The 23,282-nt window shown below is 37.5% G+C and overlaps 1 protein-coding gene across 1 annotated transcript in view; it reads right to left on the minus strand.

The window, feature by feature from the left end:
• Positions 1–209: 209 nt before the first annotated feature.
• The window catches only part of LOC127868420 (THO complex subunit 4-like), a 48,570-nt gene continuing 25,497 nt past the window's right edge, over positions 210–23,282 (minus strand). Inside the window, exons 3-6 of the mRNA XM_052410203.1 lie at positions 15,950–16,097; positions 8,564–8,714; positions 4,895–5,024; positions 210–2,515 (exon numbers count right to left, since the gene is read on the minus strand). Coding sequence (XP_052266163.1) covers positions 2,501–2,515; positions 4,895–5,024; positions 8,564–8,714; positions 15,950–16,097 — 444 coding nt within the window. The 3' untranslated portion in view covers positions 210–2,500. The remainder of the gene's footprint in view (positions 2,516–4,894; positions 5,025–8,563; positions 8,715–15,949; positions 16,098–23,282) is intronic.

Genomic DNA, 23,282 nt, shown 5'->3' on the forward strand with positions numbered 1-23,282 from the left:
ACCTTTTCCTGACTGTTTCGTGTCATAACAGTAAAATAGCAAACCACTTAATCTTAATCAGTGGGGGTGTTCAATCAGCCTCACTGTTTTAGTTTGGTGCTGTGTAATGTTGACTAATTTACAGCAAGCTGAATACGGGTCAAACCTCAGACCTATCCTCAAGAGAGGTATCCTTGGTTCTTAATCCTTTCCACAATACTAAACACAACTTAAAATATAAATGTTTTTCTTTTCTATTTACATACAAACATATAATACATGTATGTCAAACATAGTGATTTCTTCATAGTTATTTTTCACAATTCTATTAATGATTTACATCAGAGCTTGATTCAATACAAAAGGTATTCACAATGAAATATGTGCTTTAGAAATAAAAATAATTAAAACATAAATACAATGTGTCAGGTGAACAACCTACACACAAAAAGGTGCATTTTCTAATAAAAGTACTGACATGTGTTTGTTTCTAAACCTCCATTATCAGTATTTTATTAAAGCACGATTTTTAAAACAATCTGCTAATAATGTACTGGATTTAATTAGTTTACACAAATCATACATGTGAGCACAACTAAACTAAAATAATCAAGACTGTTAATACTCATTGTGCAACCCTCAAGGACGATTTCCTAATGTAATATATTTTCCTGAAAAAATCTTAAAATTAAACATCATACTAAAGGGGTCAAACCACAAACCATTTATTCTGCTATGCATTAGCTCATTACACAATACACACAAGTATATACCATTTCTTACACACTGCTGCAAGATATTATATGAAATCTTTGTAATACATATAATACCTAAAACAAATTTTTTAGTGTGAATTCAACATAAAATGTCATTGAATAGCAACATGTTAACAATTTACAAATATTGTTTATTGATTTTATGTCCTGTACCACTTGAACATTCATGATTCACATTCACAACAATTAGTGATGACCACTACTGGTCAATAAAAAATCAAGACATTTAGTCTTTAAATGTTTAATTCAGCTTTAATGCACAAAAGCATTGCTTTAAAATTATAACATCTCATTATTATTTTATATTTTTGTATTATTGTTTTATTGTTCAGTATTTTTTCCAACTTTATGGGAATTTGGCCGCTTTTGGATTGGTAAAGGAGCTTTGTTGACTAAAATTCGGACATTGATCTTTGGTAAGATTGTGATTAAGTGTTTTCAATATAAAACTTATTTAGAAGCCACATGAATACTCAAAATCAACGAATATTTTGTAATAATTTTAGTAAAATAAAGTCAACCCATAAAAAATCAGTGTTCCTTATAGCACTAGCCAAAATTTCAGCGCTAGATGTGGTCTGGTTTAATACATTTAGCGAGATACAAAATGCTCATTTTTATTTTTGTGTGACAATATATTCCATGTGAGAATTTTCCTGTGATGAAAATTTACGTGGGGACGCGACATTGGCCTTAAGCAGCTCATGAGAACTATGTCTAACTCCAACGCTGCCGAGAGCCAATCTGGCGTTTGCTCATAAATGTTAGGATATTGTCATAGGAAATTCACATGGAATTTAATGTGACACAATTTAAAAACGAGCATTTTGTATCTCGTTAAATCTATGTTAACAGACCACGTTTAACTTTCAAATTTTGGCTTTTGCTATAAGAAAAGCTGATTTTGTAAGGGTTAATTTTATTTCACCAAATATTTTACAATTATTTGTTGATTTGGAGTATTTATGTGGATTTAACTTATACAGCTGTATAGGGATTTGAATTCCGAGCAGGGATTTATTTATTTTTAGAAATTTTCAATAGGGAATTTTTGGCTGTAACTGGGGAAATGATGAGCAGTACGATGATAGATCTTATTCACACCATAATGTAATGAAAATGATGCTAATATGTAAGTGGATAAACTTTTGAGAAATAATAATTGTTCCATTTATATCAGAAATGTCTACATACATACAGATTAAATTAATCTACATACAGATTAAAACCCTTCTATTCATGGCATAACATTTAACATGTAAGAACTATTTGGTTTATTAAGGACTATTTAATGAACTACTTGTTTAAAAAAGCATACAAAGGAACAAGACTTGTTATAGAAATCAACCATCAATATTCATCAAAAAGAGGAAACGCCTATGGACTGACAACCAGATAAAATCTCCTTACAAATGTCTTAATATGCACTCAATGTTCAAATAGCAAAAACGAAATAAAGAGTATGAAATAAAATGGACGATAAAAACATTGCACTGGAATACCCAGTAAATTCAATGGTACAAATTATTTACTACATATTTTGTATTCAACATATTAAAACCTTCAGTTCAATTCTTATGTTAAGAGTGGAACATCAATTCATGTCTGAAATAAACCCTACTGCTCCATAGAAGACCCAAGTCCAGCAGCAGCTTGTAAGGGCTCACATTCAACTATTCTTCTGCTTGAAAATGTGTCTGCATCAGCCTTTATTTTACTTTTGAGATGTGTCCGATCCACTCCTTTTATTCTGTGTCCATCTGTAAGTACAAATTATTTTCATTCCTTTGAAATGAAACAAGAACGAGTATCAACACTATTCATCAGTTAGATACACTGATGTTTTGATGCAACAACCAAGTATGAACACTATTCATCAGTTAGATAGACTGATGTTTTGATGCAACAACCAAGTATGAACACTATTCATCAGTTAGATAGACTGATGTTTTGATGCAACAACCAAGTATGAACACTATTCATCAGTTAGATAGACTGATGTTTTAATGCAACAACCAAGTATGAACACTATTCATCAGCTAGATAGACTGATGTTTTAATGCAACCACTGGGAATTATTACCTTAATTACTCTATGTTTTCGGACACTCTAAGTTTTCGGATACCCCATTTTTTAGCAAAAATAATTATTTTTCGTGACTCTTAATTTCGGACACACGAGTTTTCGTCCATAATTAATGTCTCTAAGTTTTCGGACAGTATATTTTACAGCGCTATTTTACCAAATTTCGGTCCTGTTTTCTAATGACACTTCGTTCATGGGGTTTTACAACCAGATTAACATCATTAATCATGGCAGATGCAATGGGCCATTACATTTGCGTTCTTTGGTAAATAATCTTGTAAATCGGTAATGAACAATGGTTTTGCCCGAAAGCATAAGCGCTAAAACAATTACCAGGGGTAGTGCCTATTAACAGTTCAATTATCTACCGCAATGGTACTGCCCTTCTCAGTAAAATAACTGTGACAAATACTAAACGCTTCAAAGTGTGATGCACCCTATTGCAAGTTTTACGAACAATGGAAGGTGTTAGACAACAACTATCGGAAATGAACAAACAAAGAATTCATAGTTTGCTTTTTTTTATTGCGTTAATTACAATTTCATACTAGCGAGTATCGGTACATCACATGCTCATCTTTGAACTCATTGGTCAAAGTACAACCTTGTATTAACTTTCTGTCAAATGAATTAAGCATTTAAAATTATTTAAAATGCAGTGCAAACATATATAACTGTAATTTATAATATACGGCATGGAACTTTACAAGTGCGTGCTATTACCGATAGCTGTTGATACAATTGACGCTATTTTCGGACACTCAATTTTCAACTCTAAGTTTTCGGACACTTGTATTTTGTGAATATTTTTCGTATCGAAGTTTTCAGACACGAAAAAAATTAATTATTTTTAAGTGTCCGAAAACATAGAGTAATTACGGTAATGCTCCTTCTGATTTATAATTCAAACAATATTGTTGTAATGCTTTACAAAGACAATAAACAAGAGTGCCACTCTCATAAATACACACCTGTTTTAAAAACATTTTTAGATATGATAGTCTTGATGGATTTCTCTTATTTTACTTTTGATGTTAACTTGTGATCTTGACGCTTGATCAAGGGACTTGGATATCATGTACGCCACTGAGTATGTTTGTTACTACAGCAAAGTTATTTCAAAATCCTTAATTTGCCTAGGACTATTGACCTTGATTTGTGACATTGACCTTTGACATGGTGGCCTGGTTCTTGTAAGTGATACCATCCTATCATGTTGATCGCAGTTATTTGAAAATACATCAATACTGAACAAAGTCATGCACAGGACAAAGTGTTCAGTACTCATTTCTTAATTTAACTTTAACCTTGAAATGCGATCTTGGACATACGAGCTGCTTTTTGTGTGTAACACTAATTCTCTTCATTTCGATCACTCTTGAAAGCTAATTGAAAATGCTAAGATCTGACATTTGATCTTGAATTGTAACTTTGACCTTGGACCTATATACTGTTTGGTGGATGTCAGACTTCAGCATATGCCCATATATTCAATGCAGCTTGCACTTAAAACTTTAATGGTGTTGAACTAGTCCTAAATGTTGTCATTTTCAGCCAATTTTTTTACAGCTTTTCTCTTACTCATCATGTAATGGAGGGTAGGAGAACACTATCGTGATGCACCCTAATGTCAGTCTGTTGACCAGTTCGTTTCCAATCAATAACTCGTAAACAAACTGATCTCTTGAAAGGTCAAGGTCACATTAAGTGTGAAAATCGTTTCCGATCAATACCTCGTAAACGAATTGACTGATTGGCTTGATACCTAACATGTGCATTGGCATTAGACAGTAGATTACCCTCATTGAAATTATGGTCACTAGGTCAAAGTCACTGTCACAGTAATTGTTAAAATCATTTCTGATCATTAACTTGTCAACGAATTGACTGATTGGCTTGATACTTCATATATGCATTGGCCTTGGACAGAAGATGACCCCTATTGAAATTGGGGTCACTTTGTTCAAAGGTCCCACAAGTGGTCTTAATAGCGAGGTTTCACTGTACATATATTACAATCTACACAGCAAAGATCAAATCAATGCCCTCCCTACCTTGGCATTGTAAGCATCAAGTTGCGCATCTAGTTCCTCCGCAGTAAGAGATTTCTTGTCTCCGCCACCTCTACCCCTCCCACCACGGGAACCACGTCCCCTGCCACCCCTACCACGCCCTCCACTGAAACTGAACACAACAACACATGCATGGATTCCTCGGCAGTAATAGCAGTGTTAGGTATGCGAAGATGGTTTACTACATGTGGTCAAAAGAGCAGGTAGTGTTACAATTTTTCATTAGACTTATGTAAGGAAAACTGCCGCAATACCTGGAAGCCAGGTTCAAAGCGAGTTTCGAGAAAAAGAAGGGCAAACAGACGAAGCACTGATTTTTTGTATTAGGGGGCCAAATCTCAACAAGAGCACCGCCTTGCGGGTGCAGACCGCTCATCTATTTTCTTTTTAAAGGTGAAGGGACTCTCAATTTCAATCACAAAGGAGGGAGGGGTAGAGTGAAGAGTGTGGGGGTGTGGACATTTATTACATTATCTTCCAAAAATGCGAAAAAATTGCAAAAAAAAAATAAAAAAATCGGGGGTGGTGGGGGGGGGGGGGGTGGGGGGGTGGGGGGGTGGGTGCGATGGTTGGACGGTATTTCAAAAATAAAATAATAAAAATAAATATTTGCGTTTTTTAACCATTTCAAAAAAAATATTGGGGGGGAGGGGTGGGGTGGGGGGGGGTATAGTGTGAGGGTGTGGTGGTCATTTGTGAGATGATCTTAAAAAAAAAAAAAAAATAGGGGGGGGGGGGGGGGGGGGGTGTTCGGGGGGGAGGGGAGGGCACAAGGGATGGTTTGGGTGGAGTCTATTGTGGTATGTCAGGTAAGAGTAGTTTTGTCGAAGTATCAATCAAATCTAATCATAAATAAAGAAGTTATGGCAATTATGGCAAAATTTAATAATTTGACCTTGAGAGTCAAGGTTATTCAAAGGTCAAGGTAAAATTCAACTAGCCAGGTACAGTAACCTCATGATAGCATGAAAGTATTTGAAGTTTGAAAGCAATAGCCTTGATAATTTACAAGTAAAGTGGATCGAAACACAAAATTTAACCATATATTCAAAGTTACCAAGTCAAAAAAGGGCCATAATTCCGTAAAAATGACAACCAGAGTTATGCAACTTGTCCTTTTACTGTACCCTTATTATAGTTTGCGAGTGTTCCAAGTATGAAAGCAATATTTATGATAGTTAAGGGGTAAAGTGGACCAAAACACAAAACTTAACCAAATTTTCAATTTTCTAGGTATAAAGGGCCCATAATTCCGTCCAAATGCCAGTCAGAGTTACATAACTTTGCCTGCACAGTCCCCTTATGATAGTTAATAAGTGTTGCAAGTATGAAAGCAATAGCTTTGATACTGTAGGAATAAAGTGGACCTAAACACAAAACTTAACCAAATTTTCAATTTTCTAAATATAAAAAGGGCTCATAATTCTGTCAAAATGCCAGTCAGAGTTACATTACTTTGCCTGCACAGTCCCCTTATGATAGTTAGTAAGTGTTGCAAGTATGAAAGCAATAGCTTTGATACTTAAGGAATAAAATGGACCTAAACACAAAACTTAACCAAAATTTTCAATTTTCTAAGTATAAAAAGGGCACATAATTCTGTCAAAATGCATGCCAGAGTTATCTAACTTTGCCTGCCCAGTCCCCTCATGATAGTAAGTAAGTGTAGCAAGTTTGAATGCAATAGCATTGATACTTTCTGAGAAAAGTGGACCTAAACGCAAAACTTTACCGGACGCCAACGCCGACGCCAAGGTGATGACAATAGCTCATATTTTTTTTTCAAAAAATAGATGAGCTAACAAGAGCGCCGCATGACGGAGCAATATACGCCCGATTCGTGTGCCATTGGAGATGATACACTGATGATTGATGTATTTGTTTTGGAAATAAGCAAAAACAAATTTCAAAAATCGCGAAAAAAATAAACCCGATGAAAATATCGCAAAATAAAACTGGATAAAAATATTGCATAAAAATATTGCATGTGTTAATCGGTTGCATGTCTCCAATCAGACCTGACTGATATATAATCTATATACTACCTCTGACCAAGTTTGGTGAATTCAACTTGAACTAGAGCTTTGTCACTGAATGTGACTTATACCCCCATACCACTTTGACGCAGGATAAAAAGTTGTTTAAAAGTTTCGGATGAATACAATTTGAATTAGAGTCCGGACAAAGTGGCGCCGTTGAAAATGCACTAATTGACCCTATGACCTAGTTCTTGACCCGACATGACCCATATTCGAACTTGACCTAGATATCAACTAGATGCAACTACTGACCAAGTTTGGTAAAGATCGAATGAATATAATTTGAATAAGAGTCCGGACAAAGTGGCGCTGTTGAAAATGGACTAATTGACCCTATGACCTAGTTTTTTACCTGGCATGACCCATATTCGAACTTGGCCTAGATATCAACTAGATGCAACTACTGACCAAGTTTGGTGAAGATAAGATTTATACAATTTGAATTAGAGTCCGGACAAAGTAAAATGCACTAATTGACCCTTTGACCTAGTTTTTGACCCAGCATGACCCATATTCGGACTTGACCTAGATATCAACTAGATGCAACTACTGACCAAGTTTGGTGAAGATCGGATGAATACAATTTGAATTAGAGTCCGGACAAAGTGGCGCCGTTGAAAATGCACTAATTGACCCTATGACCTAGTTTTTGACCCGGCATGACCCATATTCGAACTTGGCCTATATATCAACTAGATGCAACTGCTGACCAAGTTTGGTGAAGATCGGATGAATACAATTTGAAATAGAGTCCGGACAAAGTGGCCCCTTTGAAAATGCACTTATTGACCCTATGACCTAGTTTTTGACCCGGCATGACCCATATTCGAACTTGGCCTAGATATCAACTAGATGCAACTGCTGACCAAGTTTGGTGAAGATCGGATGAATACAATTTGAATTAGAGTCCGAACAAAGTGATGCCTTCCGCCCGCCGCCCGCCCGCCAAGGGGTTTCACATAATACGTCCCGTATTTTATACGGGCGTATAAAAAGTATGTTTTTTCCCATAAGACTGCCTACAATTCTTTATTGTTACTGTCTTTTAGTTGAGTAATTATTGAAACAGTATGTGTACTGTATACTGATTCAAGAGAACATCTGGACGGAACTGGATTAAGTGTTCGGCGTTATTAAAACACGGATAGCACATCTACTGACCAATTGTGTAGACTGCTGTCTGCAGTGTTTTGACAAAAAGGATTAACATGTGTGAACGAACTCTGCCGATTTGGAACATAATTACCGGTAATACAAAGATTTGAATGACATTATTTTAATCAATACATTTGCGATCTAAATCACGGCCGCATAGTGTAAAACGCGATTTTTTTATATTTTTTTTTTTGGATAAAAAATTGCAGTTGGGGGTAAACTGACAAGGTCGCCAGGTAACCTGAAACAAACATGTTTTTTTTTTAGGCCCCAGCAGTAGCCTGCATGCAATTAGCAAATACATTTTTACTAAAACCCTGCATTTTCTTAGAAAACTTTGTTGTCCTCTGCACAATCAGAACTGAAAAACAAGTGAGTGCAACTATAGTCAAACTGCTAGTTTATATCCCTGATAATGACATATAGCCTTTCTTGCTTGCCATCACCCATCACCTACCCATTAGAGCGCCTCTGTCCGCCTCCCCTGGTGCCGCCACCGAACCTCTGTCCTCCTGCAGTGCCTCCTCGCCTCTCACCCACCCGGCCTCCTAAAGCACCTCCCAGACCACCTTCTGTGGCACCTATTAACTGGATGTTCATTGGACGACCTGTAAGCGACAAATAATCCTGTGGATGACACTGACGCAAGTTAAAGCTGCACCTATTTTCACCGTAGTTGAATAAATTACTCTACCATTGTTGTTGAAAGGTCTTAAAGTTGAATCTTCAAAAAATCAAGAAAACAAGAGTGCCAAACTGTCACAAGATACGCCCGTTCGAAGGTTTTGGACACCATGCTCAATGCTTGAAAGTGTCCTCAAGACCTAGTTATTGACCCGGCATGACCCATATTTGAACTTGACCTAGATATCACTTAGATGTAACATCTGACTAAATTTGGTGAAGATCAGATGAAAACTACTTCAATTAAAGAGCGGACAACATGCTTAATGCTTGAAATGCACTATGTGACCTCGTTTTTGACCCGGCATGACCCATGTTCGAATTTGACCTACATATCATCTAGACACAACTTCTGACCAAATTAGGTGAAGATCAGATGAAAACTACTTCAATTAGAGAGCGGACACCATGCTAAATGCTTGAAATGCACTAAGTAACCTCGTGACCTAGTTTTTGACACGGCATGACCCATATTTGAACTTGACCTACATATCATCTAGACACAACTTCTGACCAAATTTGGTGAAGATCGGATGAATACAATTTGAATTAGAGTCCGGACAAAGTGGCGCCGTTGAAAATGCACTAATTGACCCTATGACCTAGTTTTTGACCCGGCATGACCCATATTCGAACTTGGCCTATATATCAACTAGATGCAACTGCTGACCAAGTTTGGTGAAGATCGGATGAATACAATTTGAAATAGAGTCCGGACAAAGTGGCCCCTTTGAAAATGCACTTATTGACCCTATGACCTAGTTTTTGACCCGGCATGACCCATATTCGAACTTGGCCTAGATATCAACTAGATGCAACTGCTGACCAAGTTTGGTGAAGATCGGATGAATACAATTTGAAATAGAGTCCGGACAAAGTGGCCCCTTTGAAAATGCACTTATTGACCCTATGACCTAGTTTTTGACCCGGCATGACCCATATTCGAACTTGGCCTAGATATCAACTAGATGCAACTGCTGACCAAGTTTGGTGAAGATCGGATGAATACAATTTGAATTAGAGTCCGGACAAAGTGATGCCTTCCGCCCGCCGCCCGCCGCCCGCCGCCCGCCAAGGGGTTTCACATAATACGTCCCGTATTTTATACGGGCGTATAAAACACAACTTCTGACCAAATTTGGTGAAGATCGGATGAATACAATTTGAATTAGAGTCCGGACAAAGTGGCGCCTTTGAAAATGCACTAATTGACCCTATGACCTAGTTTTTGACCCGGCATGACCCATATTCGAACTTGGCCTATATATCAACTAGATGCAACTGCTGACCAAGTTTGGTGAAGATCGGATGAATACAATTTGAAATAGAGTCCGGACAAAGTGGCCCCTTTGAAAATGCACTTATTGACCCTATGACCTAGTTTTTGACCCGGCATGACCCATATTCGAACTTGGCCTAGATATCAACTAGATGCAACTGCTGACCAAGTTTGGTGAAGATCGGATGAATACAATTTGAAATAGAGTCCGGACAAAGTGGCCCCTTTGAAAATGCACTTATTGACCCTATGACCTAGTTTTTGACCCGGCATGACCCATATTCGAACTTGGCCTAGATATCAACTAGATGCAACTGCTGACCAAGTTTGGTGAAGATCGGATGAATACAATTTGAATTAGAGTCCGGACAAAGTGATGCCTTCCGCCCGCCGCCCGCCGCCCGCCGCCCGCCAAGGGGTTTCACATAATACGTCCCGTATTTTATACGGGCGTATAAAAATCCTAATCTCCTACCCCAGAGGACAAAAATCCACCCAAACTACTCGTATTCACCAGCAAAATCTTGAAAGGGCGAGTGAATTTACAAAAACTCTGGTCCTACAAGACGAGTGAAAAAATCTTATGCTAAACTAAAAACATGTATTTTCTAACCAGTTAGATTATTTTTCATTGAATAAAATCCCTTTCTAAATTCATATTTAAAGAAATACTATGCCACCCCCCATATATTTGACCTTTGACCTTGAAGGATGACCTTGACCTTTCACCACTCCAATTCTCACACTGGCCTTCAGAAAATAATAGCCATAATTTTTTCCTTAAATAAAAATAGCCAAAACAGACGCGGACTTTTCCGCAAAATGGTACTGAAGGCAACAAGAACTAGAGTGCTAACAAGATTGTACTATAGCCATATAAGGAAAAATGCCCAGCCCCTTGGCAGCCATGTTTTTCAAGCAAAGATTACCATTTTCAAACTCATCCAAGATATCATTGGGACAAATTTTCTGACCAAGTTTCATGAAGATCGGAAAATAAATGTGGCCTCTATAGTGCTAACAAGGTTTTACAATAGCCATATAAGGAAAAATGCCCCGCCCCCTGGCAGCCATGTTTTTAAACCAACCGGCATCATTTTCGAACTCGTCCAAGATATTATTGGGATGAATCTTCTGACCACGTTTCATGAAGATTGGACAATAAATGTGGCCTCTAGAGTGTTAAGAAGATTTCACTATAGCCATATAAGGAAAAATGCCCAGCCCCTTGGCAGCCATGTTTTTCAAGCAAAGGTTACCATTTCTGAACTCATCCAAGATATCATTGGGACCAATCTTCTGAGCAAGTTTCATGAAGATCAGAAAATAAATGTGGCCTCTAGAGTGTTAACAAGGTTTTACTATAGCCATATAAGAATAAATGCCCCGCCCCCTGGCGGCCATGATTTTTCAACCAACCGGCATCATTTTCGAACTCGTCCAAGATATTATTGGGATGAATCTTCTGCCCAAGTTTCATGAAGATCAGACAATAAATGTGGCCTCTAGAGTGCTAACAAGATTTTACTATAGCCATATAAAGCCATAGAAGGAAAAATGCCCCGCCCCTTGGCAGCCATGTTTTTCAAGCAAACATAACCATTTTTGAACTCATCCAAGATATCATTGAGACCAATCTTGTGACCAAATTTCATGAAGATTGGATAAATGTAGTCTCTAGAGAGTTAACAAGGCAAATGTGGACGGCGCACGGCGGACGACGCACAAAAAGCGATCACAAAAAAAACAATGAATCTCATTTTATCCATGTTTTATTAAATGTGTATCTGTTGGCTTTAGGTTATAATGTATACTTACCAACAAGCATAATATCAGTGTCATTTTCTTATAAAATATTATCATGGCTTTACAATAAAGAATACAATCAAGGCTGTGGGTGTGACTTAACAAACAAGACATCAGCTACAATTACATACATATATACTTTAAAACAAGCATAACATAACTTTAAAACAAGAATTATATCAGTGTCATTTTCTAAGAAAATATTATCATGACTTTACTAGAAAGAATACAATCAAGGTTGTGGGTGTTACTTAACAAACCAGACATCAGCTATAGTTACATACATACAAGCATACCGATACGACCCTGACTAAAAACGCTGTAGAAATCTTTTTCTTTATTGTATTCGCAAATTACAATAAATCGGAATTATTTTATGTGGTTTTTTTTTTATCTCTTTAACATAGCAACAAGTTTCGCGATGCCATTTTGTTTTTTAATGGAAAGGTTGATCGGCCGCGCTTGAACTAATACATTGGTTGCACCGATTTAAATTCTAAATGGATTCACACTTCTAATTGATTAAAATAAGCGACGTCAGTTAAACGATTCGCTAACAAATAAGGACTTAAAATCGGTGAAACGAAACGTATTTTTAAATTGAGGCGACAAATAGCGGTAATTACGGGGATAATTAGTTGATGGCGATAAAATAATTATGCCAAACAGGGTTTTTTCTCCACTTTTTGGGAAGATAGCCCATGGCTTTGGAATTGGGAATTTTATCAGCATTTTCATGAAATTGGGAAAAAAAATTCATTAGCCTTTTTTTCACACGAAAAGTCCACTGATTAGGGAAATACTAAATTTGATGTAACTCTTTCTTTATAATCATTCAAATTAAAAGAACAAAATCATAAAATACTTTGTTAGATGTAATTGAATAAAAATTAAGATAAAATACACTTCTTTCTAAAAAAAAAAAAATTTGGGGGGGGGGGGGGGGGGGGAATTGGGAATTTTTTGTCACATTTTGGGAAAAACTATATTTTTTGGGATTGGCAACATAGCCGAATTTCGGCTATAAAATCGGGCCAAAAAAAACACCCTGCCAAATGTCTGAAGGCAACCATTTTTTGAAACACAGTAACGTTAAAGTGAAACCAGACCACATTTCTCTACCTAAGACCATCAATATCGATTCTCAACCAATTTTCAATAATTAATTAATACACATGATAATCACTTGTTGTATACCGGGTACATTACCTGATAATTCTGAATAATCCAGCACTTCAATATTTGAAAGCAAATTCTGACCAAAAAAAAGATTTGAATAAACACAACCAGCCGCCATTTGTCTGAAGTGTCAAGTTCGCGAACTTTGCTTTATGGAACACTCGATACGCTGACGTTTTACATGGTATCACCATTGGAACGCTAAAACACGGCACACGGTTATTTAAAACACAGTACCTACCAGGAAACACATTTTCGGCTTCGGTCATTTCGGTCGGAAATTGGGATTTTTCTTTGAGAATTGGCAAAAAATATGCATATCGGACCTGTGAGATAGACAGAACAAGAGGGCCAAGATGGCCCTAGTTCGCTCACCTGAGAGGAGTCGGTTCATTCAATCTTTACCAAATGTCAAACTTGACCTAGATATTGTCCAGACAAACATCCTGGTCAAGTTTCATCATTATTTCATCTGCGAGTCATGATCAATGTACCTATGAAGTTTCATGATCCTAAGCATAAGCATTCTTGAGTTATCATCCGAAAACCATTGATCTAAGTTGAGTCACCGTTACCTTGACAGCCATTGTGTGAATACATTTTTTGGCACTGTGACCTTGACCTTTGACCTTGTGACCAGATAATCAATAGGGGTCATCTGCGAGTCATGATCAATATACCTTTGAAGTTTCATGAACCTAGGCAAAAGCGTTCTTGAGTTATCATCCAGAAACCATTTTACTATTTCAGGTCACCGTGACCTTGACCTTTGACCTAGTGACCTGAAAATCAATAGGGGTCATCTGCGAGTCATGATCGTTGTACCTATGAAGTTTCATGATCCTAGGCATAAGCGTTCTTGATTTATCATCTGGAAACCATTTCACTATTTCAGGTCACCGTGACTTTGACCTTTGACCAAGTGACCTGAAAATCGATAGGGGTCATCTTCGAGTCATGATCAATGTACCTATGAAGTTTCATGATCCTGGGCATAAGCGTTCTTGAGTTATCATCTGGAAACCATTTTACTATGTTGGGTCACCGTGACCTTGACCTTTGACCTAGTGACCTGAAAATCAATAGTGGTCATCCACAAGTCATGATCAATGTACCTATGAAGTTTCATGATCCTAACCTAAGAGTTCTTGAGTAATCATCCAGAAATCATTTTACTATTACGGGTCATCGTAACCTTGACCTTTGACCTAGTGACCTGAAAATCAATAGGGGTCATCTACGAGTTATGATCAATGTACCTATGAAGTTTCATGATCCTAGGCACAAGCGTTCTTGAGTTATCATCCTGAAACCATTTTACTATTTCGGGTCATCGTGACCTTGACCTTTGACCTAGTGACCTGAAAATCAATATGGGTTATCTGCTAGTCATGATCAATGTATCTATGAAGTTTTATGATCCTAGGCATAAGAGTTCTTGAGTTATCATCCGAAAACCATTTTACTGCTTTGGGTCACCGTGACCTTGACCTTTAACATAGTGACCTGAAAATCAATAGGGGTCATCTGCAAGTCATTATCAATGTATCTATGAAGTTTCATGATCAATGTATCTATGAAGTTTCATGATCCTAGGCATAAGTGTTCTTGAGTTATTATCAGGAAACCATTTTACTATTTCGGGTCATCGTGACCTTGACCTTTGACCTAGTGACCTGAAAACCAATAGGGGTCATCTGCGAGTCATGATCAATGTACATATGAAGTTTCATGATCCTTGGCATAAGCGCTCGAGTTATCATCCGGACATCATCTGGTGGACGGACGGACCGACATGAGCAAAACAATATACCCCCTCTTCTTCGAAAGGGGGGGGGGGGGGGGGGGGCATAATGAGAAAACTGCCCCCCTCCCAGCAGCCATGTTCCATGTTATTCAACTCACCGGAACCATTTTTGAACTCAACTCTCGTATCAAGGAAACAAATGTTCTGAGCAAATTTCATGAAAATTGGGCCAAAAATGTGACTTCTACTGTGTTCACATGTTTTCACAATATACATATAGAGAAAAATGCCTCGCCCACTTGCGGCCATGTTTTTTCACCGATCCAGACCATTTTCAAACTCGTCCGAGATATCAATAAAACCAACGTTTTGACTAACTTTCATGATGATTGGGCAAAAATTGTGACTTCTAGAGTGTTTACAAGGTTTCTCTATAGCCAAATAGGGAAAACTGCCACTATATACATAGAGAAAAATGCCCGGCCCACTGGCGGCCATGTTTTTTCACCGATCTCGACCATTTTCGAACTCGTCTGAGACATCAACTGAACCAATGTTTTGACCAACTTTCAAGATGATTGGGCAAAAATTGTGACTTCTAGAGTGTTTACAAGGTTTCTCTATAGCCAAATAAGGAAAACTGCCCCGCCCAGTGGCGGCCATGTTTTTCAACGGATCGGAACCACTTTTGAACTCAACCAAGATATCATTAAGACAAAGATTTTGACATAGTACCATGAAAATCGGGCATAAAATGTGACTTCTAGTGTTTACAAGGTTTTTCCTTTTTTTGACCTTGTGACCTAGTTTTTGACCCGGCACAACCCAGTTTCGAACTCGGCCGAGATTTCATTGGGACAAAGCTTCTGAACAAGTTTCATGAAGATGGGACAAGAAATGTGGCCTCTAGAGTGTTTACGAGCAAATGTTAACGGACGGACGGACATACAACGGACAAAGACCGATTACAAAAGCTCACCTGAGCAATCAGGTGAGCTAAAAAGGCCTGAACACTATGGCTTCTTACATAAATACAGCATGATTGTTTTTACCAACAGCATTAAGATGTTTATAAACTGTAGAATAACTGTTAACAGTAGAATTGTGTTATGTACATGTAAATTGAAGAGTGCTGGTAATCTACATACCGTCTAATGGTACATTGTTGTACTGCTTTAAGGCTTTAGCAGCATCTGCACGTCTCTCATAGATGACTTCTGCTGTGCCCAGAGATCTACCTGACCTGTCATAGTGTACACTGGCTTTCTTCAATGGTCCAAACTCTGCGAACAATTCCTGTATAAAGAAAATTATTACTTTAAATTTTCTGAAATTATTTTTCTCCCACAAAACTGCCACTAATGTAAGCATTGATTTATGTGACATTTATATTTTTTGAAAGGTTTATTAAACTGTCCATAATCTTTTAGCAATTAAAATTACATTTGATAATTTGATTAACTTTGCCATATACAATTAAGAATGTGTTTAGGGTTAAACTCTATTTTATTATGGACCTCTGAGGATTTCCAACTTTAAAAGGCTAGTGGATGTAACAAAATAAGCTGTATCAAACAAAGCAAGATAACTCACACTCCTTTTTAAACTCAGCAGTATTTTTTACAATTCAATCAAGTGAAAAAACTGATAGTCTGATTCAATCAGTTAACAAGAGGGCCTGAAAGGCCCAAAGTCGCTCACCTGAGATAACAAGATATTATTGGGACAAATCTTCTGACCAAGTTTCACAAAGATCGGAAAATAAATGTGGCCTCTAGATTGTTAACAAGGTTATACTATAGCCATATAAGAATAAATGCCCCGCCCCCTGGCAGCCATGTTTTTAAACCAACCAGCATCATTTTTTAACTCGTCCAAGATATTATCGGGATGAATCTTCTGACCAAGTTTCATGAAGATTGAACAGTAAATGTGGCCTCTAGTGTTAACAAGATTTTACTATAGCCATATAAGGAAAAATGCCCCGCCCCTTTGAAGCCATTTCTTTCAAGCAAACATAATTATTTTCGAACTCATCCAAGATATCATTGAGACCAATCTTTTGACCAAATTTCATGAAGATTGGACAATAAATGTGGCCTCTAGAATGTTAACAAGGTTTTACTATAGCCATATAAGGAAAAATGCCCCGCCCCTGGTGGCCATGTTTATAAAGCAACCAAAACTATTTTCGAACTCATTCAAGATATCATTGGGACAAATCTTCTGACCAAGTTTCATAATGATCAGAAAATAAATGTGACCTCTAGAGTGTTAACAAGGTTTTACTATAGCCATATAAGGAAAATAGCCCCCGTGGTGTTTTTCAACCAACCGGCATCATTTTTGAACTCGTCCAAGATATTATTGGGATGAATCTTCTGACCGAGTTTCATGAAGATCGGACTATAAATGTGGTCTCTAGAGTGTTAACAAGTTTTACTATAGCCTTATATAGCCATATAAGGAAAAATGCCCCGCCCCTTGGCGGCCATGTTTTTCAAGCACGTAACCATTTTCGAACTCATCCAAGATATCATTGGGACAAATCTTCTGACCCAGTTTCATGATTATCGGAAAATAAATGTGACCTCTAGAGTGTTAACAAGGTTTTTCTATAGCCTTATATAGCCATAAAAGGAAAAATGCCCAAAGGTAACCATTTTTTAACTCATCCAAGATATCATTAAGACAAATCTTCTGACCATATTTCATCAAGATTGGACAATAAATGTGGCCTCTAGAGTGTTAACAAGGTTTTACTACATTAGCCATATAAGGAAAAATGCCCCGCCCCCTGGCAGCCATGTTTTTAAACCAACCGGCCGCGGCATCATTTTCAAACTCGTCCAAGATATTATTGGAATGAATCTTCTGACCAAGTTTCATGAAGATTGGACAATAAATGTGGCCTCTAGAGTGTTAACAAGATTTTACTATAGCCATATAAGGAAAAATGCCCCGCCCCTTGGCAGCCATGGTTTTCAAGCAAAGGTTACCATTTTTGAACTCATCCAAGATATCAGTGGGAAAAATCTTCTGAGCAAGTTTCATGAAGATTGGACAATAAATGGGGCCTCTAGAGTGTTAACAAGGTTTTACTATAGCCATATTAGGAAAACTGCCCCACCCCCTAGCGGCCATGTTTTTCAACCAACCAGCATCATTTTCGAACTCATCCAAGATATTATTGGGATGAATCTTCTGACCAAGTTTCATGAAGATCAGACAATAAATGTGGCCTCTAGAGTGTTTACAAGAATTAAATATAGCCATATATAGCCATATAAGGAAAAATGCCCCGCCCCTTGGCAGCCATGTTTTTCAAGCAAACGTAACCATTTTCGAACTCATCCAAGATATCATTGAGACCAATCTTTTGAACAAATTTCATGAAGATTGGACAATAAATGTGGCCTCTAGAGAGTTAACAAGTCAAATGTTGACGCCGCACAACGCACAAAAGGTGATCACAAAAGCTCACCATGAGCACATTGTGCTCAGGTCAGCTAAAAAGATTCCATCAACAAGAGCTGTCAGAGGACAGCGCGCTCGACTATTGGAGTGCTTGACAGTGTAACGTAAGTTATCATGGGGAAATTGTACATATTCAATAATTTATTAGACGATCTTTCAAAAATAAAAAAAACATTTTCTTTTTGGGGGGGGGGGGGGGGTAGGGGGGGGTATAATGTGGGGTGTGGTAATTTATTAGATGATGTTTAAAAAATAATCAAAAAAATTTTGGGGGTGGGGGGTAGGGGGGGGGAGTGGGGGTTATAATGTGGGTTGTGGTAATTTATTAGATGATTTTATAAACAAGAGTTCCGCGGTCGGAGATGACCGCATTGAAGCCGGATTTTTTATTTAAATGACAGGAAAGTACCTTTCGTGTTTTTGTCAATGCAATACTTAAATTACTGAAATATTGTTCAAAGGTCAAAATGAAATGTAAGTACTTTTCAAGGCATGAGCAAACCTTGTGTTATGTTTTGAATGCATGCATATACATGAACAACAATAACATTTAAGGTCACAAATATGAACTTGAATTGACAATTAGGAAAGTTTGATCTAAATTGAAATGAGCAGTGGTGATCTTCTAGTACTGGCCAACCTTTATGTCAAGTTTGAAGACTCTAGGTACAAGCATACCAAAGTTATAACATGGAATAAGAACTTTAACATTTTTACCTACCAAAGTTATAAGAACTTTAACATTTTTATATTCAAGGTCACAGTGACCTTGACCTTAGAATGAATGACCTTGAAATGACCAGTGGTCATCTAAGTGTGCTTGCAAACCTTCATGTCAAGTTTGAAGACTCTATGTCCAAGCATACCAAAGTTATAACAATTTTAACATTTTAACATTTAAGGTCACAGTGACCTTGACCTTCAAATGAATGACATTGAAATGACCAGTGGTCATCTTCTAGTACTGGCCAATCTTTATTTCAAGTTTGAAGACTCTAGGTACAAGCATACCAAAGTTATAACATGAAATAAGAACTTTAACATTTTTACATTCAAGGTCACAGTGACCTTGACCTTCAAATGAATGACCTTGAAATGTCCAGTGGTTACTTACTAGTTCTGGCCAACCTTCATGTCAAGTTTCAAGACTCTAGGTCCAAGCATACCAAAGTTATAACAACTTTAACATTTTTACATTCAAGGTCACAGTGACCTTGACCTTCAAATGAATGACCTTGAAATGTCCAGTGGTTACTTACTAGTTCTGGCCAACCTTCATGTCAAGTTTCAAGACTCTAGGTCCAAGCATACCAAAGTTATAACAACTTTAACATTTTTATATTGAAGGTCACAGTGACCTTGACCTTCAAATGAATGACCTTGAAATGACCAGTGGTCATCTGTTAATCCTGGCCAACCTTCATGTCAAGTTTGAAGACTCTAGGTCCAAGCATACCAAAGTTATACCATGAAATAAGAACTTTAACATTTTTACATTCAAGGTCACAGTGACCTTGACCTTCAAATGAATGACCTTGAAATGACCAGTGGTTACTAACTAGTTATGGCCAACCTTCATGTCAAGTTTCAAGACTCTAGGTCCAAGCATACCAAAGTTATAACAACTTTAACATTTTTTATATTGAAGGTCACAGTGACCTTGACCTTCAAATGAATGACCTTGAAATGACCAGTGGTCATCTGTTAATCCTGGCCAACCTTCATGTCAAGTTTGAAGACTCTAGGTCCAAGCATACCAAAGTTATACCATGAAATAAGAACTTTAACATTTTCGAGCACGCCGCCACCCCGCCCGCCCGACAACATCAATCTATAAGCCGAGATTTTTTCGAAAAAAATCCGGCTAAAAACAAGATGTGTTTGTGAAACACAATGTCCCCCTATATGACGTTTGATGTTGAAGGATGACCTTGACCTTGTGAAGGATGACCTTGACCTTGACCTTTCACTACTGAAAATGTGCAGCTCCATGAGATACACATGCATGCCAAATATCAAGTTGCTATCTTCAATATTGCAAAAGTATTAATAAAATAAGTGATTTGGGCCACATATATTTGACCTCTGACCTTTAAGGATGACCTTGACCTTGACCTTTCACCACTCAAAATGTGCAGCTCCATGAGATGCACATGCATGCCAAATATCAAGTTGCTATCTTCAATATTGCAAAAGTATTTATAAAATAAGCGATTTGGGCCACATATATTTGACCTCTGACCTTGAAGGATGACCTTGACCTTGACCTTTCACCACTCAAAATGTGCAGCTCCATGAGATACACATGCATGCCAAATATCAAGTTGCTATCTTCAATATTGCAAAAGTATTCATAAAAAGAGCGATTTGGGCCACATATATTTGACCTCTGACCTTGAAGGATGACCTTGACCTTGAACTTTGACCACTCAAAATGTGCAGCTTCATGAGATACACATGCATGCCAAATATGAAGTTGCTATTTTCAATATAGCAAAAGTTATTGCAAAATGTTAAAGTTGGCGCAAACAGACCAACAGACAGACCAACAGACCAACAGACAGGGCAAAAACAATATGTCCCCCACTACTACAGTGGGGGACATAAAAATGGGTGGGGGGAGGTTGGGGGGGAGAAGGTATTCTAGGTAGGGGCGTGGGGTATTGTTTGGGTGGAATCCATATTGGTATTCAGGTAAGTGTTGTTTTGTCAAAGCAATAATAAAACAAATTTTCTTAAAATAAAATTCATTTAAATTATTAAATACTTACCTGCTATCCCTAGCTATACCTTTCTAGGTGGGTTAGCTTCTTCAGAAATCTTCAAGTGCCGGAAATCGGCCACCTCTCCTTCTGAAAACAGATTCAGGTTAAACATAGAACAATGTAACCTAACCGGAAATCAAGAACCGCAACTCATCTTACTTTTCATACAATGATGAAAATATAAAACGATGAGCGGGGTTGGGAGGTGGGACTTTCCGATAGCAGGTAAGTATTTAATAATTAAAATGAATTTTATTTAAAGAAAATTTGTTTTAATGTCATAAATACATACTTGCTATCCCTAGTGGATTTTGTAGCTGTGGCGGGAGGTTCTCGTTATATTTTCCCATCACAGCAAAAACCCATAATCTGGTTTCTCGTTATATTTTCCCATCACAGCAAAAACCCATAATCAGGTTTTTCAGCCAGAGATAGTAGAAATGTGTCCTCATACAATCTTCTTTAGTACAGTATTGTACTTAGTTTCTGAACAGGACCAGTACATTTACGCCATGGAAGAAACTACCGTTGAGCAACCACAAGAGGACCCAACATATATAAATTGTCCTGTTTACACTCAAGAGAACGAAGATAGAATGAGGAAAAGGTGGTCGGATTCCTCCAAAAAGCAGCTTGAAGCACTTCAGAAAGTGGAACATTATTAATATACGCCCAAGAAGCCGAAAGAGCTCTTAATTCATGCGGTCTGATCTTAAAAAGGGATAAATCCCTAGATGAAAGCCTTGTTAATAGTCGAGGCTACCCAACGGGAAATCGAAGCTGCAGACACATCCCCCCTTTTTAACGGAATGAAAAGTCTGTTACGAGAACCTCGAATAGACTTTACTCTTTTAAAATAGAATTTAACGCCCTGACTGGGCAAAGAAGTCTATCATCATCTTCATGTCCACAAGTATTAGAAAGACTTGGAACTTTAAAGGGTTTGAAGCCATAGAGGGGAGCTGATTTTTAGCAAGGAATCCTGGCTGACATAACAAGGTTACAGATCCATCTGATGAATGAAAACGAAGATGACCATCCTCAATAGACAGAGCATGAATTTCACTTCTCCTTTTGGCTGAAGCCATAGTAAGAAGGAAAACTGTCTTCCAAGATAGAAACTGTAAAGAAGCTTGATTGAGAGAATCAAGAACACAAGCCGAATCCCATTTAGGCGCAAGTGTACGAGAAACAGGACGTTTAAGTTCCATAGATCGAATTAGTTCCAAAATCGCTGGATCAGCACAGACTTGTGATGATTAAGTAAATGCCAATGTATGCGAAATCATAGATGTATATCCTTTGATGGAGATAAGAGAAGGTATCTAATCATCAAAAAGATAGATGAGAAAATCCGCTATGCGTCTAGCAGAGGGATTGAGGGGATCAATTTGCCCTCGAATATACCAATTAGAGAACAGTTTCCATCGAGCATCATAGATCGAACAAAAACGCGTCTACTGAACTCGCTACTGGATTGTAAACCGGACTCGTTAGAAAAACACGCTTTGCATGATCTTGTAACACATGTGAAGAAAATTTACACAGTACAAATCTTCTCAATTACCTATTGATGAAGATCACGATAAGTACGTGCTCATGTACTTAAGGTTAATTGAAAACAATTAAAGTTGTACGCGGTGACTGATGCTGCAATTGATCATCTGACGTCTGCTGTAAAGTCACCGGTAATTTCTCATCTGATGAAGGTTCATCTGCACGTTTTCTGCTTAGAAAATGTTCTGCGACGGATTGCTTTCTGCCACGTCGCATCGTCTCACGCACTACAAACAGAGTATTTATGTTCAAAGGAACAATTAGTGCATGACAAACAAGTCTTGTGGGAATCCCACAAAGCCTTAATGTGACCACACGAATCGCTAGTTTGTAAACTCATTCTTATTCTGAAAGTAGAACAAAAAGAGAATCCGCGTAAGAAAACAATGTTAAAAGAACAAAATAACTGAAATAATCAGTTAAACAAAGTATTTACAATGTACAAAATTGTCAATAACTTGCTGACAAAAATCACGAAATCCGCGTGCTCAAATCATGAGCACATGGAAAAACCCGGCAAAAAGTGAAAAACAATAAATTATCAACAAAATAATACAAGAAAAAATTTCTGAATGAAGCATAAACGATAAATTATACAATTCATCAATTTCAAACCCAATTCCGCCACGCAGAATTTAACTAAAAGTCCAAATTTAAAGCCGATAAAAAATCGCGATCTGTA

The sequence above is a fragment of the Dreissena polymorpha genome, chromosome 2 (genome assembly GCF_020536995.1).
Source record: "Dreissena polymorpha isolate Duluth1 chromosome 2, UMN_Dpol_1.0, whole genome shotgun sequence".
In the NCBI taxonomy this organism is placed as follows: Eukaryota; Metazoa; Mollusca; class Bivalvia; order Myida; family Dreissenidae; genus Dreissena; species Dreissena polymorpha.